Source organism: Bison bison, unplaced genomic scaffold (assembly GCF_000754665.1).
Source record: "Bison bison bison isolate TAMUID 2011002044 unplaced genomic scaffold, Bison_UMD1.0 scf7180017864254, whole genome shotgun sequence".
NCBI classification, from domain to species: domain Eukaryota; kingdom Metazoa; phylum Chordata; class Mammalia; order Artiodactyla; family Bovidae; genus Bison; species Bison bison.
The window spans coordinates 5,440,618-5,458,831 of record NW_011494826.1 but is presented as its reverse complement, the minus strand read 5'-3'; the positions used below and the strand labels follow the sequence as shown (position 1 = coordinate 5,458,831).

The window sequence follows — 18,214 nt, the reverse complement described above, 5'->3', positions numbered from 1 at the left end:
TGTGGAACAAACACAGTCAAAGGCTTTAATGTAGTCAATGAAGCAGAAGTAGATGTTTTTCTGGAATTCTCTTGCTTTTTCTATGATCCAACAGATGTTGGCAATTTGATCTCTGGTTCCTCTGCCTTTTCTAAATCCAGCTTGTACATCTGGAATTTCTTGGTTCACGTACTGCTAATGCCTCCCTTGGAGAATATTTTAGCATTACTTTGCTAGCGTGTGAGATGAGTGCAATTGTGTAGTAGTTTACATTCTTTGGCATTGCCTTTCTTTGGGATTGGGATGAAAACTGACCTGAATTTTCAAAAATTGCTGAATTTTCCAAATTTGCTGCCATATTGAGTACAGCACTTTAACAGCATCATCTTTTAGGATCTGAACTAGCTCAGCTGGAATTCCATCACCTCCACTAGCTTTCTAGGTGCTAGACTATAATGCAATTAAGACAAATAAGATTCCTAACCACGAGAACTTACATGCTATTCTCTCTGCTTAACATACTCTTTCTCCAAATATTCAATTTATTCCTTCGCTTCATTCAGCTGATTCATGTCTCCTCAGAGGCCTTCTTTGACCATCCTTTCTAAAAAAGCCCTCTTCCCCCTGAATTCCCCATTCTACCTCCCATTACTATTCTCTATTTCTTACTCAATTTTATTTTTATTCACTGTACTTACTAGTCATTTGTCAATCTTTTCCATAAGAATGTAAGTTCATAAGAATAAGCACTTAAGTATATGTTCAATGAGTGAGGCGAATACCAATGCATGAAAATTTTATTGTAACAAGTGCTATGAACAAAGTTAATTCAATGATGAAATAATGAGTAACTAGGCTGGGAGAAGTGGGTCACTTTAGCTAGGTCCATCAGCAAAAGACTCTCTAAAAATGTGGCACCTTAGTTAAGATCAGAAGCCTGAAAAGCCAGACATGAAAAGAGCTGAAGAAAAAGAAATGGGGGTTGGGAGGGGGGGACACCAAGTGCAAAGAACCTGAGTGAGGAAAAAGAATAAAGGCCAGAGTGGCTGGGGTAGTGAAGGGAAATGTAGATGAGATGAGGATGAATATATAAGAGGAGGCCAGATCAAAACTATGCTTTTGTAAAGAGTTTGTTGCTGTTTTCCCCCTAAGTGTAATAGGAAACCACTAAAATGTCTTAAACAAAAAAAATTTTAAACCCTTAAATTTATACCATGACTGTTACATGGAGTCAGTTATTTGGAAAGGTAAGAACATACAGAGAGATCAGTTAGGAGCAGATGGAGATCATGATATTTAAATCAGTTGGTATCAATGGAGATGGAGAAAAGTAGGAGAATTTGAGTTATGTTTGACAGTATATAGACAGGATTTGCTGACAGACTGTTTTTCAGGTTTGATGAAAAGAACAATTATGGCAACTCCTGGGTTTGGGGCTTCAGTAAATAGTAAATAGCAATGCCTTTTAAAGACATGAGAAATAATGCGAAAGGAAGAAGTTTAGATGGAAGATAAAGAGTTTCATTTTGAATACATTAAATTTGAGATGTACATAGAACAGATGAGAGAAGTCAAGGAGGCAACTGAACTAATGGGACTAGAATTTAGGGAAGAGGTCATTATTATCTTATTAATATCAGTAAACTCAAAAGGCCAAAAACAAAAGAAAAAATTTCATATGAATCTATTCCTTTCCAGGCTTATTGATAAGGCTTATTTTCCTTTCCAAACTTTACATTACTCAACTGTCTCAAGCAGAATTGCTATCATTTCCATTTCTGCCCCCTTGGCATTTTATAACTTACAGCATTGTATTACAGTCTGCCACACACTGCTGTGACTTATATAGTTTATCCTGCCCTGCTCAATGTAAGCAACATGAGAACTGTGCCTTTGTATAGCTTTTAGCATCTGACAAATCCTTGCACTACAGGAAGTTCAAAAAGCATTTTGCTGCATTGACTGAGATAAATACATATAAAATAACAGTATGCATACAGTTAAACCAAACAGGATCAAAGGAATTTAAGATGAAGTATAATATAAATATACTTACCAGCAAGTCCTGTTTCCAAGGCATAATCAATATGTTCAATACATAAAAATTCCACAAGAATGGTAAAAATTCTAAAGGCATTCCTTGGTAAATCAGAAGGATCAGAGAGCTTTAAAAAGAAAAACCAAATACATCAATCCTCAGGTTTACCTTTAAAAAAAAAAAAAAAAAAGGCAACTTTTTTTTTTTTTTAAAGCAATCTACTTTGTATAAGATATAGTGCTCTGGTGTCAAATGGTAACTTAAATCTCTTCCACCCACCCAAAATGCCTTTCTTATATACATATAGTTACAGTGCTCCATATTTGTCTACAATTCTCCCAGCTTAAATAAGATTACTGTTTTCTGACCTGGATTGCAATCCATGTTAACCGTGACAGGAAAGAAAGAAAATCTAAGGTACACATTAAAGCCAAGTATGTTTTAAAGAAATACACACAAACATAACATACACATAAGTACATATAATAAAGTACATTCAACTGCCATGTAAAATGCCTTTCTTAATGTCATAGTAAAAGAAGTCTGAGAGTCACCTATTGAATAAAAGCTATTCTGGTAAAACTCAGAACCAGAAAGGATTCTTCATTTTATTGGAGGGTGGGGACAGGAAAATCAATAACAGACACTATAAAATAGGTCAGGTTCAATCCCACCTTCCTCACTTCCCATTGAGTGAACCCTTGAGATGTTATTTAACCCCACCAAACCTCAATTTCTTCATCTGTAAGGTAGGAATAGTACTAATGGTACTTATATCCTAGCCTTGAGATGAAAATAAAGTATGAAAATACATGTAAGATATTTTGAGCTTAGTGTCTGGCACGTAAGTTCACAACAATAAATGTTCATTTTGATGTTGATGTTGCTGCTGATTAACTACTTAGTAAAAGAATCATTAGTAGTTATGCTGAGAAAATTAAATCCCTCTTAAAATGTTGGAAAATAACCTCTCAACTTCTTGTAACTGCTGCCTACATTATTAATCAATTGATTGTTGCCTATTTGTTGTCTCTATTCACGCTCCCTCTGAGAGTAATGCTTGTTATCTGATATATACAGCTGGGTGTTTAAAAGTGCATAACCCACTTTAAATTCTCTAAATCTCTACTGCTTATAGTTATGAGTTTGGTATTACTTGATTCCCTTGTTGGTCTTAATACTACCCCAACTTTTACCCTTCTCTACCACAACTCTCACCTCCCTTCTTTGTTCAATGCTTTACAAATGTCTTTAGCAAGCCATTTTCCACATTCCTCCTCTCTACATCCATATATTCACGCATAATTGAAAGAAGAAGTAGACTGAAAAAGTTGTAAGGATATACAAGACAAAAATAACCGTTAACCAATTGGACCTAAATGACATTCATAGAACATGCTATCCAACATTAGGATATACATTTTCTTTAGGTATTCAGAAAACATTTACCAAGATGGATCATATTCTGGGCTAAAAAACAAGTCTCAATAAATTTAAAATGGATTCACATCACACAAAATACATCCTCTATCCACAACAGAATCAAACTGAAATCATTAACAGAAGATATCTAAAAAATCCTCTAATATCTGGAAATGATATAACATACTTCTAAGCTACTCTTCAGTCAACAGAAATCAAAAAGGAAATTTAAAAGTATTTTGAACTGAATGAAAATAAACACAACAAATAAAAATTTATTGTATGAAGCTAAAGCAGTATCTTAAATAGAAAGTTAGAAGATTAAATCCTTATATCAGAAAATAAGAAGGGTCTCTAATCACTGATCTCACCTTCCACCTTAAAAACTAGATAAAGAAGATCAAATGAAGCCCAGGTAAGCAGAAGGAAAAGAAATAATAAAGAGTGGACATCCATGAAATACAAAACAGGAAAATCAATGATACCAAAGCTGATTCTCCAGGGAAACTAATAAATTGATAAACCTATATCACACACACAAGACACAAATCATCAAAAATGAATAGGTGACATCACTATAGATTCAACAGGTTTTAAAAAGATAATAAGCTACTATATATGTAATAAACAAGAAAGTCATAGTGTAAAGTACAGCAAACTATATTCAATACCTTATAATGACCTATAATGAAAAAGAATATACATATTATATATAATATATACATAATTGGATCACTTTGCTATACACCAGAAATTAACACAAAACTTTAAACAATTTTTTTCAATTAAAAAACACATACACACACACAAAAATCAACTGAACATTAAAAAAAAGGATAAGACAATAACATGAACAACTTAATCCCCCAAAATTCAACAATCTGTGTGAAATATACAAATCTTAAAGGACACAAACTACCAAAGCTCACTTTAAAAGAAATAGGTAACTAAAATAGTTCCATATCTACCAAAGAAGTTGAATTTGTAGCTAAAAATACTCACAAATTTAAAAACTACAGGCACAAAAGACTTCACTAAGTTCTACCAAATATTTAAGGAAGATATAACACTAATTTTACACAAACTCTTCTAGAAAATTAAAGACGAAGGAATATTTCCAACTCATTCTATGAGGCCAACATTACCTTGATACCAAAGCTACAAAGACATTATGAGAAAAAATATGTATAAATCAATATCCTTTGTGAACACAAACACAAAAACAGAAACAAAAGTTTAGTAAACCCAATCCAACAATACATAAATAGGACAATACATGATGACCAAGGGGAGTTTATTAAAAGAATGCAAGGTTAACATTTGGAAATGTATCAACGTAATTCACATTAACAGAATAACAACAACAAAAAAGCATTTGACAAAGCCTAATATCCATCCCTATAAAAACACCTAGAAAATTATGAATAAAATAATTTCCTTAATCTGATAAAGAGTATCTATGAAAAACAAATGGGTCCTAATCAAACAGGGTTTCTCTGGTGGCTAAGTGGTAAAGACTCCGCCTGCAATGCAAGAGACTCAGGTTCCATCTCTGGTCAGGAAGATCCCCTGGAGTAGGAAATGGCAACCCACTCCAGTATTCTTGCGGAGGAGCCTGGTAGGCTACAGTTCGTGGGGCTGCAAAGAATCGGACCTAACTAAGCACACGCACACACATATACGTACACGAGTGTATGTATATGTATGTGTGTGTGTATGGAACTAGAGGTTATCATACTAAGTGAAGTAAGTCAGATAAAGACAAACATCATACAATATAGCTTATTTGCAGAATCTAAAAGAAAAAGAAGACACAAATGAACTTATTTTCCAAACAGAAAGAGACTCACAGACACAGAAAACAAACATATGGTTACCAAAGGGAAAAAGGGGATGGGGAGGGATAAATTGTGAGGCTGGGATTAACACATACACACAACTATGTATAAAACAGACAACCAACAATGACCTACTGTATAGCACAGGGAACTATACTCAATATTGTATAACAATCTATAAAGGAATATATATACACACACACATATATATACACACATAAATATACATATAGCTGAACTGCTATGCTGTACACCTAAAACTTAGGCTTCTCTGGTGGCTCAGACAGTCAAGTCTGCCTGCAGTGCAGGGGACCTGGGTTCAATTCCTAGGCTGGGAAGATACCCGAGAAGGTAATGGCTAGCCACTCTAGTATTTGTGCCTGGAAAATCCCATGGACAGAGGAGTCTGGTGGACGACAGTCCATGGGGTTACAAAGAGTCAGATGTGACGGAGCTACTAACACACACACACACACACGCGCACACACATTCTTAAACTTACATGATATTATAAATCAACTATATTTCAATAAAAAATTATTTAAAAAAGGAAAACCTACAGTTGGAATCATATTAATGATAAAAGACAATACTTTGAGAATAATGCAAGGTGTATGCTCTTGCCATTTATATTCAGCATTATAGTAGAAGCTCTGACCAGTGCAACAAAGCAAGAGAACAAAGCAGGCATCTGTATTGAAAAGAATAAGTTAAAACTGACTTTATTGGCAGAAAACATAATACTCTATACAGAAAATCCTATTGAATCTACAAGAAACATTATTAGAATAAGTGAGTTAGGTCAGGTTGAAGGTATAAAATCAACATATAAAAATCAACTGTATCTGAAAACTCAGTTTTGCTAAAATGTCACTTCTCCATAAATAGAACTATAGATTCAAAGTAACTTCAGTCAAAATACCAAACTTCTTTTCCCCCAGAAACTGACAAATTGATCATGTGAATTATATGAAAATGCCTCCTATGGAAATGTTAGAGGATTTTCACTACCTGATGCAAGATTTATAGTTATAGTGATCAAAAATGTGTAGTATTAAATTCTCAGAAGAAAACACAGGCAGCATGCTCTTTGACATAAGTGTTAGCAATATTTTTCCAATCTGTCTCCTAAAGCAAGAGAAGAGAAACAAAAGCAAAAATAAAATGGCACACAATCAAACTTAAAAGCTTAGCACAGCAAAGGAAACCATCAGCAAAACAAAAAGGCAACACACTGAATGGGAAAAGATATTTGCAAATGATATGCAAGGTAAGAGGTTATTAATATCCAGAAATATTAAAAAGTCATATAATTCAATATTTTTTTTAAAAACTGATTAAAACTTGGGCAGAGAATCTGAATAGACATTTTTCCAAAGGTGACACACAGATGGCCAGCAGGCAGATGAAAAGATCCTCAACATCATTAATCATCAGAGAAATGCAAATCAAACACACACCTCATACAGAATGGCTATCAAGTGTATAAACAACAAGTGTTGGCAAGGATGTGGAGAAAAGGGAACCCTAGTAAAATGTTAGTAGGAACGCAAATTGGTATAGCCACTATGAAAAACAGTATGGAGGTTCCTCAAACAACTGACAGTAGAATTTTCATAAGATCCAACAATTCCACACCTGGGTACACAGCAAAAAACAAAAACACTAACCCAAAAAGATACATTCATCCCAATGTTCACAGCAGCATTATTTACAATTGCCAAGATAGGGAAGCAACCTAAGTGCCATTACCAGATGAATGGATAAGAATATGTGGTAATATATACAGAATGGAATACTACTCAGCCATAAAAAATTGAAATTTTGCCATTTACAGCAACATGGAAGGACCTGCACAGCACTATGCTAAGTGAAATAAATCAGAGGAATAGTGTATGATATCACATATGTGGAATCTAAAAAATACAACAAACTAGTGAATTTAACAAAGAAGAAGCAGACTCATAGAGACAAAGAACAAACTAGTGGTTACCACTGTAGGGGGATATATGGATATGGTGTAGGAGACACAAACTATTGGGCATAAGACAGGCTCAAGGTATTGTACGACGTGGAGAATATAGCCAATATTTTGTAGTAACTGTAAATAGAGAGTAACCTTTCAAAATCATATAAAAATTTTTAAAAAAAATTTTTTTAAAGAAAGAAAACTTAAAGGAAACAAATACAATAAAAGAAAATATAAAAGGAAATCTTTGTGACCTTAGGTTAGGCAAGGATTCCTTATATATGATATCAAAAATACCTCCCATAACAGAAAAGTGTCAAAATTAATAACTTCTATTCTTTGAAATACTGTTTAGATATGAAAAAGACAAACCACAGACTGAAAAAAAAAATCTGCACATTAGGTATTTGATAAATGAGTTTTTCCCTGGTGGCTCAGACAGTAAAGCGTCTGCCTGCAGTGCAGGAGACCCAGGTTCGATCCCTGGATTGGGAAGATCCCCTGAAGAAGGCAATGGCAACCCACTCCAGTACTCTTGCCTGGAAAATTCCATGGATGGAGGAGCCTGGTAGGCTACAGTCCATTGGGTTGCAAAGAGTTGGACACGACTGAGCAACTTCACTCTAAATTTTTTAAAAAAATGAGTCTTAACTACATATACAACTGTCAAGAAATAAGAACCCAATTTTTAAAAATGTTACTAAGGAGAAATGAAAGCATATGTCTGCATAAAGATACATAATGAATGTTCAAAGCAGCTTCATTTTTAACCAAACACTGGAGCCAATCTAAACTGCCATCAATAGGTAAGTGGATAAGCAAAACAGTGAAGAATCTGCCTTTAATGCAGGAGACCACGGTTCAATCCCTGGGTCGAGAAGATCCCCGAGTGAAGAAAACAGCTACCCACTCTAGTATTCTTGCCTGGAGAATTCCATGGATGGAGAAGCCCATGGGTCACAAAGAGTCAGACATGACTGAGCAACTAACACTTTCACTTCTTTTCCATGCAATAAAATACTATTCAGCAATAAAAGAACGTACTAATACACACAACATGAATGAATTTCAAAACATTTATGCTGGGTTAAAGAATCCAGAAACACATGTATATACTACATTATAATCCCATTTATTAAAAATTCTAGAAAATTAATCAACTTCTTGAAAAATCCTATTTAGTTTTCAAGACTCAGTCCTGAATCTTGACAACTTCTTTTTGACAACTAATCTACAGTGAAGGAGGTCACGGTTGCCTGAGGACAGAAACAAGGGAGGAGAAAAGGAGAATTTACAAGTAGAAAAGGAAACTTTGGGGGTGATGATCTGTTCATTACTTTGATTGCACTATAGCTTCATAAATGTACACATAATTTACCAAAGTTACCAAACTGTATAGTTCAAATACATGCAGTCTACTGAATGTCAATTATATCTCGACATTACTAAGCTTTTTAAAAAAGAAAAATACACCCAATCTTCTCATTACACTGCCCTGTTTTATATCCTTTAATATTTCCATCAACATCTAACAGGGTCAAGGCCAAATTTCTAAGTATGGTATAGAAAGAATTTTTGTCTACATTTTCAAATTCCCGTCTCATTATTCTCCCCATATCCTTTTACAGTTCAAGCATTTCATGCTGCATGATTGTTCTCTGTATATGTCTTTGTGCATGTAATATTCTCTTTTCCTGAAATCGCCTGCCAGAATCTTGAAGATACCCTATTTATCTTTCAAGACCCAGACCTCAAATGTCTTCTCCTTTTTGAAATCTTCCCTGAAAAATACTCGTCCTTAATTCCTTAACCAGTCAGAGCCAGCTGCTTCCTCTTTAAGTCTCAACAGTGTGTATCTGTTGTTGTGCTGTTCAGTCACCCAGTCCTGTTCAACTCTGCAACCCCATGGACTGCAGCACGCCAGGCCTCCCTGTCCCTCACCATCTCCAGTTTGCCCAAGTTCATGTCCATCACATCGGTGATGCCATCCAGCCATTTCATCCTCTGATGCTCTCTTTTCCTTCTGCCCTCAATCTTTTCCAGTAACAGGGACTTTTCCAATGAGTCAGCTGTTCACATCAGATGACCAAAATACTGGAGCTTTAGCTTTAGCATCAGTCTTTCCAAAGAGTATTCGGGGTTGATTTCCTTTAAGATTGACTGGTTTGATCTCTTTGCTGTCCAAGGTATTCTCAGGAGTCTTCTCCAGCACCACAGTTCGAAGGCATAAATTCTTGGTGCTCTGCCTTCTTTACAGTCCAGCTCTCCCAACGGTACATGACCAATGGGAAGACCACAGCCTTGACTATATGGACCTTTGTCAGCAGAGTATATACTGTCTAGGTCTGTTCACAGCTTTCCTGCCAAGAAGCAATTGTCTTCTGATTTCATGGCTACAGTCACCATCCACAGTGATTTTAGAGCCCAAGAAGAGGAAATCTGTCACTATATACATAGTGTATATCTACTTGCACTAATTCTTTATATATCTACCTCTTTTCTCACTATTCAAAAGTAATGTGTATGTTTTGTACTTATAACCTTAATGCCTAACATGTCAGGTGGTACAAAGTAAACAGAAAATAATGTTTTGTTAGATCAGACTGCAATGAATTAAACTGATTTTCAATTTTGTCTTTATCCAGACAGAAGGTTGTGATTTAGATCTAGTTACTGAGTGTGACTCAAGAGCTTCCCAGGTGGTGCTAGTGGTAAAGAACTTGCCTGCCAATGCCGGAGATACAAGAGACCTAGCTTCAATCCCTGGGTTGGAAAGATCCCCTGGAGAAGGGCATGGCAACCCACTCCAGTATTCTTGCCTAGAGAATCCCTTGGACAGAGGAGACTGGTGGGCTACACCCCACAGGGTTGCACAGAGTTGGACATGACTAAAGTGACTAAGCACACACTGTGACTCAAAACAATAAATATGTTGACAGCTTCAGGTTTGATGATCTGATGGTATAGAAATATTTTAACATATTTCCAGTATTCAGAAGAGTAGAGCTATTACTGTATCAAATACAGCCATCACATACCCTGAGGTGTCATATCTTAACATTTTCCAAATGTACTTCAGATTTTCTTCTTCTGTGGTGGCAGGGGCAGTCCAACATTATAAAGTGCCTTACGTATTCCTCCCAAGACAACCACTACTCTCAAACTGTTTATCACACCCATGTTGTGCATGCTCCTGAACAAACTATTTTTACTTTTTAGAACTTTATATTGTGGTATAATACATATATCTTTCCCCATCTTGCTCTTTCCACTAAACATTATATTTTTGAGATTTACTCATGCTGACACATGTAACTCTAGTTTAGTCATTTAAATTGGTATATTAGCTTTCCAGTATATGAACAATGTCACTTTATCAATTCTTTCTACAGCACACTTAGTTTGGTTCTAATTTTTCACCATGACAAACAATGTAGCTTATGATGTTAGACATGTCCTGTGAACTTACAAATTCTTTAATTAACAAATTACTCTCCAAAGTATACCGATTATTACTTCCATTGGCAGTGTGTAAGAACTTCTATTGCTCCATATCCTTACCAAGAGTATCAACAAAATTTTTGCCAACCTATTGATAATTAGTATTTTCCCTGTCTTAAGTTTCATTTCCCACCATTGAGACTAAATATCTTATTGATAACTCACATTTTCTGTATTTATGTATAGCCTTTGACTTGTTTTCTATCGATTTATATTTATATTTAGTCTATATTGATCCATCAATATAAATATATAGACCACATACATCATACAAATAAAAAATTATGACTACCTCAACTCTCAATTTCATACTTAAGAAATATGTAGTTCAGCTTCTTCCTCTGTAAAACAGAGATAACAACCTCACAGAAATGTTACAATGACTAAATGAGTTAATGCATACTTAAAGTGCTTGGAATAGTGCCTGGAACATAGTATGTGCTATACAATTACTAACAAGTATTATTTGTTTTATAAATCTTCTGCTAGTAAAACTGGTTAAAGCCTTCTTTTCACACCCTGGCTTAATTGTTTACTTTGTTGAAGTGTGTTTGTTGAAGGCAATCTAAATTTTTAATGGAGTCAGTTTTTCCTTTCCTTTGATATCTGTTCTTAAAACATCTTTCTCTCCCTAATGCTGTATTTCTTTATGATATGGTTCTAACCCTCACTTTCATATTTTGATTTAATATCTCACTGAAGAAAATTTGGAATCTTCGTTTAAAATCATATTAAAATATACTTCTAAACAATTTAAAAATAATTCTGTTCCCTAAACAAAAATCCTACTTTTTTATTATGATAAACAGGTGTTCATAACCATCTTAGTATAAACAAGCAAAACTTAAAATACATAGCTATATATAAATTAAATACATGTACAATTCTTACCCTATGACATCTTTCAAAGGCTTGTTTGGTTTCTTGCAAAAGATTAACCACCACTTCCTGGGACAGGAAAGTCTCTCCATGAGTATCAATACTCGGCCCCAGTGGTAAGTTAGTGCGTTGTCTAATTCTCTCTTTCAGATCTTGAATACTAGTGCATAATAGAAACAAATGAAAAAAGAAAACTAATATACATAGATTTCAATGTCAAGTACTCTCAAACTTAGTATACATGAACTAATAAAAAGAAAAATGGACCAATAGCAGGAGACCTAAAACTTCTAATTTCAATAAGTAATTCTGTAAAGTGAAGCAAGCATTAATCTCTAAATAGAAGACTATCATATGAAAAGTGAGTAGGTTTGCAGTTATTATCTCTAAAGTCTCTTTTAGGTCTACAATTCTGACTCAATATTTAGCTCTATAATTCTGACTCATTAGCCAAAAACTTCTTGTTTGGTTTCCTTAGGAAGTAGGCTTTTCGAAGTAAGCTAATGTTTCAGATAATTAAATGGCCCTGCTTAAAACAAACTTTAAAATTTTAAAGCTTTTTAAATATACTACTTAAGCATATTGTACACTTCTTTATTTACTATTAAACATAATTTAGCTTTTCTAAATGACTGAGGGTTATTAAGAACATTTATTATAGTTATAGAAGGCTAGATTACTTTTGTTCCTATTTATAGAATATATAGCTCCAGATTGTGAACTTTAAAAAAAAATTCTTATGGTTGTTTTTTAGCTTTTCTCTTTTACTTTCTGCCTTTCAGATGTCACTTCTTATTCCTAGTTATAATCTCTCCATGATCATTATTTAATATATAACAAGCTGGGAAATAAGAAGCTGATTTAGCTATGAATATTATATGAACCATCAACTCTGATGGTTCACAAAAGTCATTTTGATTCATCCTAGAATCAACTAAATTCCAGATAGGTAAGATCTAGATTACTGAGCTGCCAACGAATTCTTATAGCAAATCATTTTATTTTCTCCTAGGATATGAGTAAATTCAAGTTTTAATGTATTAAACAAGTTCATGCCCAAGTCATTTAAAAAGCTCAGGGTATCAATTTGCAGGGGTTTTTATTCTTTTTAACCACACCTGCAACAGCAGCAATAAAACAATTTACTTCCTAATAGCCTGGAATAATTAACTCAGTCTGAAAAAAGGAAAGGGGGGAGGATGGGAGGAACTCTTTATGGCACTGGTATTCTGTTTTACATTTTAATAATGTTAAAATATTTCAACATGTGGCTAAAAAGACAGGATTTGATGAATGGTATAAAAAAACTGATAATTCTTCAAAGAAAATTCTAATGACTATCAATATTTCACAAGTTGCCCAAATATAAAAATGTTTTTAATATCTTTAGTTTTAACTATAACATTTAACAAAAACACTTACCCTCCTGTGCCAATGGATCTCTTTTGATGGTTTTTTGAATCATAATAGCGCTGTAGGATCATAGCACTTCTGCTTTTCAAATAGCCAGTCTCTATTTCAATGTAGCTCTCCAAATAGGAAATGAAAATGGACTTGATAAGCTTAGACAAGAAAGTCTGTTTATCAGTACCTAAGTTAAACTCCATCAACTTGCTGGAAAGATTTGTGGTTCTTTTCATGGAAAAGAGGGGGAAAAGATAAATGTATATTTTAGGTATGGTAATAATATTAAAAAATACATATTTTTACAATGTGACTTTTGAAAAACTTACATTAAACCACCATTTCTTAAACCCTGGGAAATTACTTAGAATGGAGAGAGCAATTGCATAAGGTTATATAAATATATTAAGTAGAATGTATATTACAAATATCATGGTTTTGAAAACTGCCATAAACTCCTAGAGATAACTCAACAAGAGGAAACTGAGGCAACCAACCAGTCTAGAAATGGCAACAATGCCAGAATGGCTTCAAGTATGCCATTCATGACATGGTACCAAGTCAAAATACTTCCTCTGTTCATTCTCTTCTCTGGACTTGCCTCTAATTTTCTGTTTCTCACTGCTGAAGATAGACTCACAATAGTGCTGCTGTTGAAACAGACTTCCTGATTATAGCTACTTTTGAAAACCCTCTTCTCAAAATGACAATGAAGAAAAGCAACAGGACTGGAAAAAAACTCCACATGAAGCTTCTACACAGTGTAACATTGCCATTTACAAAATACAAGACAAATTTTCACATCAGAGTTAAGTCTGAAACCATCATTGGTTAAGAATTTGTCACTCCTTTTCTCAACTTCTAAAGCGTTAATGAAAATAAATGTAATTATTACTCATTCTTAAAAAAATTAAACAATAATGAACTAGTTTACAATTAAGATCAAAAACATAATTCTCAGGTCTTAGTTTAAACAAGACTTAGTCATAGTCAGGTCTTAGTTTATACTTCATTAAAGTATATTAACATAAAGCATAATATCTAATAGTTAACATGCTAAGAAAGATACTCATACAATACTAGTCTATACAGCCAAGTATTTAATGCTAAAAGCTACATTGCTATCTGACAAACTGTTATTCAAAAACACCTGAATATTTCCCAATTTTCTATTTGAAGAAAAGTAAAGGTGAGATATTACTATTTTCTAATAATTAAAAATATACCTTGTGTATAAATCATAGAGACTTTTGAGATACTGCTCTGCATCAGACTTCCAACATTCTTGTAACTGGTCTTTCACAAAGCTCTAAAAAGAAAAGTCAACATTCTGTTAATTAAATAAATATTAAATTATATAGTCAACATTTTTTTCCTCTAGAATTACTCCATTTTCTTGATCTGTTCTGACTTAAAATCCAGCGGCAAAGGCAATGCATAGGAAATAGACCAATATAAAAAAAATTAAAAAACAGGTTTTTAGTTTACTGCTTCTCATATTTACTTGTACATTTATATCAGTGTTGGGACTAAACATTAAGAATCTCAAATATCTTGTCTTTTGAAAAAAATACCAAAAAACAACACTTTAAGCTATATCAATATGGTCAATTCTTTAAAGTAGCATTTCCCAAACTGTAAATAACACTACTGTCCTTTGAGACACTAAGAGACATTACTATAAAATTGGGAAAGGCAGTACATTACATTTCCACTTCTAGAGGATCACAATATATATTAGTACCTCTAAAGGATATTAAAAGTTGTGTTTTTAAAACAATATTTATTTAACACTGCTGAATCTATTGGTAAACAGTTTAGGAAATGTTGCCTTAAAGTACAGAGCTATGGAAGTAAAGGCTGTAAACGAAACATTCAGAGTTTTTTCTTTTCATGTCAGTGCCATATGACAAAAAATTCTACAGATCTTGTAATTCTTGTTCAAATTTACTTTACTAAGGTAAAATAAGGTAAGCAATGTCAATGCTAAGTATCATTCTTAGCATTTCAAAATGCTATCTATTGGTCAAGGTGAGAGCCCAGTGAATATTAAAATCTGAGGCTAATCTTTCACACCTGTTAACACTACTACTGATACACATGTAATTTCAAACACATGCTCTAATGACTGTGAGTGGCACCTTTTAACACTTTGTTTTAAAGCTCAACACTGTCACTCCTTTCCCCTATACTTAATAAGTGAATTGCTGTTCCTAAGGATATTACACAAATAAACTCAATTTTTAAAAACTTTTAAAACAGAGGGGAAAAAACACATACAGTCTTAAGAACTACTTAGTCACTGTTTAAAATTACCTGCAGTTTGATTTCAAATACATTTTGAATAAGTTTAGCCAGTACTGTTTCTGGATTACTAAAGATATCTCCAACTTGTTTGTTTACCCGTTGACAGAGTATTGCTGCATCTTCAAATATATCGTTTCTCAAGTAAGCACCCTAAAGAGCAGAGGAATTTTATATAATGAATATATAATTTAAAATGCTTTTTAAAACACAAACTAGCATAAAATAAAATCAAATGAAGTGTACTGTTATGTTACCTCCTGGCACTGCTTTATATAAACATCAACACAATGAGAATAACCCTAAGAAGAAGAGAGAAATACACATCACTTTTTTGGTTAAGTTATAACAACAATAACAACGTCAATAAAAGAGGTATTATATATAATAAAGCTATCTCTATGCCTCAATAAATGGTTAGCAGTAACAGCTACTCTCTGGTTTCTGTATTCCAGTGGACACTTAAGGTCAAGCCTTCTTGCTTTTGAATTATTTCATAAAATGTTTGACTAAAAAAAACAATAAACAGCCAGAAGGGAGACAATTTTCTACATCAAACTATATAAAAATTCAGTGATAGTTTTATTATTAATAGTATTAATATTAATTAAAATAAGTATTAATAGTACTGAATATAAGATCTTTAAGACCTAGGATTTAGTATCATTTCTGGAGAAACATAAAAAATATACATTCAAATTATTCCAAACAATGAAAATTAACACTGTGATACACTAAAACAACAGGGCAAAATCACAGACCGTAAAACACCCTGGTGGTTCAGTGGTAAAAATGTGCCTGCCAATGCAGGCGACACGGGTTCAATCCCTGGGTGGGGAAGATCCTCCAGAGAAAGAAACAGCAACCCACTCTAATATTATTGGCCTGGGAAATTCCATGGATAGAGGAGTCTGGCGGGTTACAGTCCATGGGGTCACAAAGAATCACAACTTAGTGACAAAACAACAACATACAGAATTCACATTATCTCTACATTCTTTAAGACTAATCTGCACTTTAAATTTTTTCTATGTACCTTAAAATGAAGTAAAACAGCTGCTACTTCTCTCATTCTGGAGATTTCACCTCTTCTTTGAGCACCAGTAAACTCCTGAATCAACTGGCATTCTAAATCATGGTATTTACCTAAAAATAGAAAGTCATTCAGTTACAATGAGACAAAGTACACAGGTTATTTGTAAGTATACGGTTTCTTTATAAATATAATGACTATGAACCTAGCTTTCTTTTAAAAGAATTGTGAAAACCATTAGATTATAGGTAGTAGATCAAAACTCTTATTATAATATACTAAGGTATATAAATCTATATTTTCAACACACACACAAAATCTTCCCAATTGGCAAAATAGATCAGCTCCTATAGTCTGACTTCCATTTACGACTATGGGAAAAACCTGGATGTCATTTCTGAAAGCAAGAGATAGGAAAAGTCTTAAACCTGACTTTAGAGAAAGAATAAAGAGAACTATCAAACTCTTTACTAGAGTTCAAATATCTTTACCATGAACAAAGGCAGATTCAATACCAGATTATACGACAACATGTGGTATTTGATTCACTACATTCTTGGGGCTATTACGGTACACTTTTGGCAAAACAGATGATTTTTGAACTTCAGCGAGTTCCTGAATAGTGACTTAGAGCCTAGAAATATAGTGACTATTAAAGAAATCTGGAATGATCTGCCTAAAATACAATCTAAAGAACAAGTTTCAGGCTACCATGTACGGAGTTAAATAGGTACTAAAATGGTCATATGAGCTTTTTTTTTAAAAAAAAGAGAGAGACAGGTATGTATGGATACAAAAACAATGTCTAAGATATGCTGTTAAAAACACAAGGTATCAAGCTATTTGTATAGGATGCCACCAATTTTAAAATACATGGGGACCATATAAAAAAATTCTACATATTATATACATCATTTATGTTCTATGCTTATATCAAGATATCCATAGAGTACTATGGAAGAATACATAAGAAACAGATAATATTTAGTAGCTGTTTCAAGGAAGAGGAATCAAATTCACGGATTGGGTGGGAGGATGACATTGTTCCCACTCTCTTCCTTTACGATTTTCTTTCTTTTATAAAAGTAGTTTGATCACCTATGCAAAACAATTAAATAAATAGAACCCCACTTACTTGCAATTTTAGATTTAACTTCTGAAAATCTGAAAGACAGAAACCAATGATGAAGTTCATTATTTGTGACAAATGTACCATAGTAATGTAAGGTATTAATAAAAGGGAGAATGGGGATACATTGGAATTCTCCATACTAAATGTCTTCATAAAGGATAGGAGGGAGGGGAGGGAGGAAGGGAGGGAGAGGGAGGGTGTGGCCGAGGAAGGAGGCCAAGACAAGGCCAGAGGGGAGAGAGTGCTGACAGGAAGCATGCCATTTAACAAAGCTGAAACCGGGCAATTCAGATGAGTATCTTGTTCTCACTGAGGAAATTCACACAGAATAACCAAATCCCTTTTAAAGAGGGAGGAATTCTGAACCAGACATTAATTAACTGAGCCAGTCCTAACAACTGATTTATTGTCCCTACTCATATTCATTGGCATTTTAAATTCACTTGATATTTGTCTCTTTTCCCTTCTGTTGGGATTTTCTCATATGAAGTTTCATTACTGTCACTTAAAAGAAAATAAACAATAAGTATATATAAATGAAGCTGAAGCTGAAACTCCAGTACTTTGGCCACCTCATGCGAAGAGTTGACTCACTGGAAAAGACTGATGCTGGGAGGGATTGGGGGCAGGAGGAGAAGGGGACGACAGAGGATGAGATGGCTGGATGGCATCACTGACTCGATGGACGTGAGTTTGAATGAACTCCGGGAGTTGG

General features: G+C 33.9%; 1 protein-coding gene across 1 annotated transcript in view; it reads right to left on the bottom strand.

Moving 5' to 3' along the window:
* Positions 1 to 18,214, bottom strand: part of EXOC5 (exocyst complex component 5) — a 53,976-nt gene that overhangs the window by 12,321 nt on the left and 23,441 nt on the right. Inside the window, exons 6-13 of the mRNA XM_010847691.1 lie at positions 17,503 to 17,531; positions 16,371 to 16,480; positions 15,592 to 15,636; positions 15,347 to 15,487; positions 14,257 to 14,339; positions 13,049 to 13,258; positions 11,639 to 11,786; positions 2,036 to 2,144 (exon numbers count right to left, since the gene is read on the bottom strand). Of these exons, the coding sequence (XP_010845993.1) occupies positions 2,036 to 2,144; positions 11,639 to 11,786; positions 13,049 to 13,258; positions 14,257 to 14,339; positions 15,347 to 15,487; positions 15,592 to 15,636; positions 16,371 to 16,480; positions 17,503 to 17,531 (875 nt within the window). The remainder of the gene's footprint in view (positions 1 to 2,035; positions 2,145 to 11,638; positions 11,787 to 13,048; positions 13,259 to 14,256; positions 14,340 to 15,346; positions 15,488 to 15,591; positions 15,637 to 16,370; positions 16,481 to 17,502; positions 17,532 to 18,214) is intronic.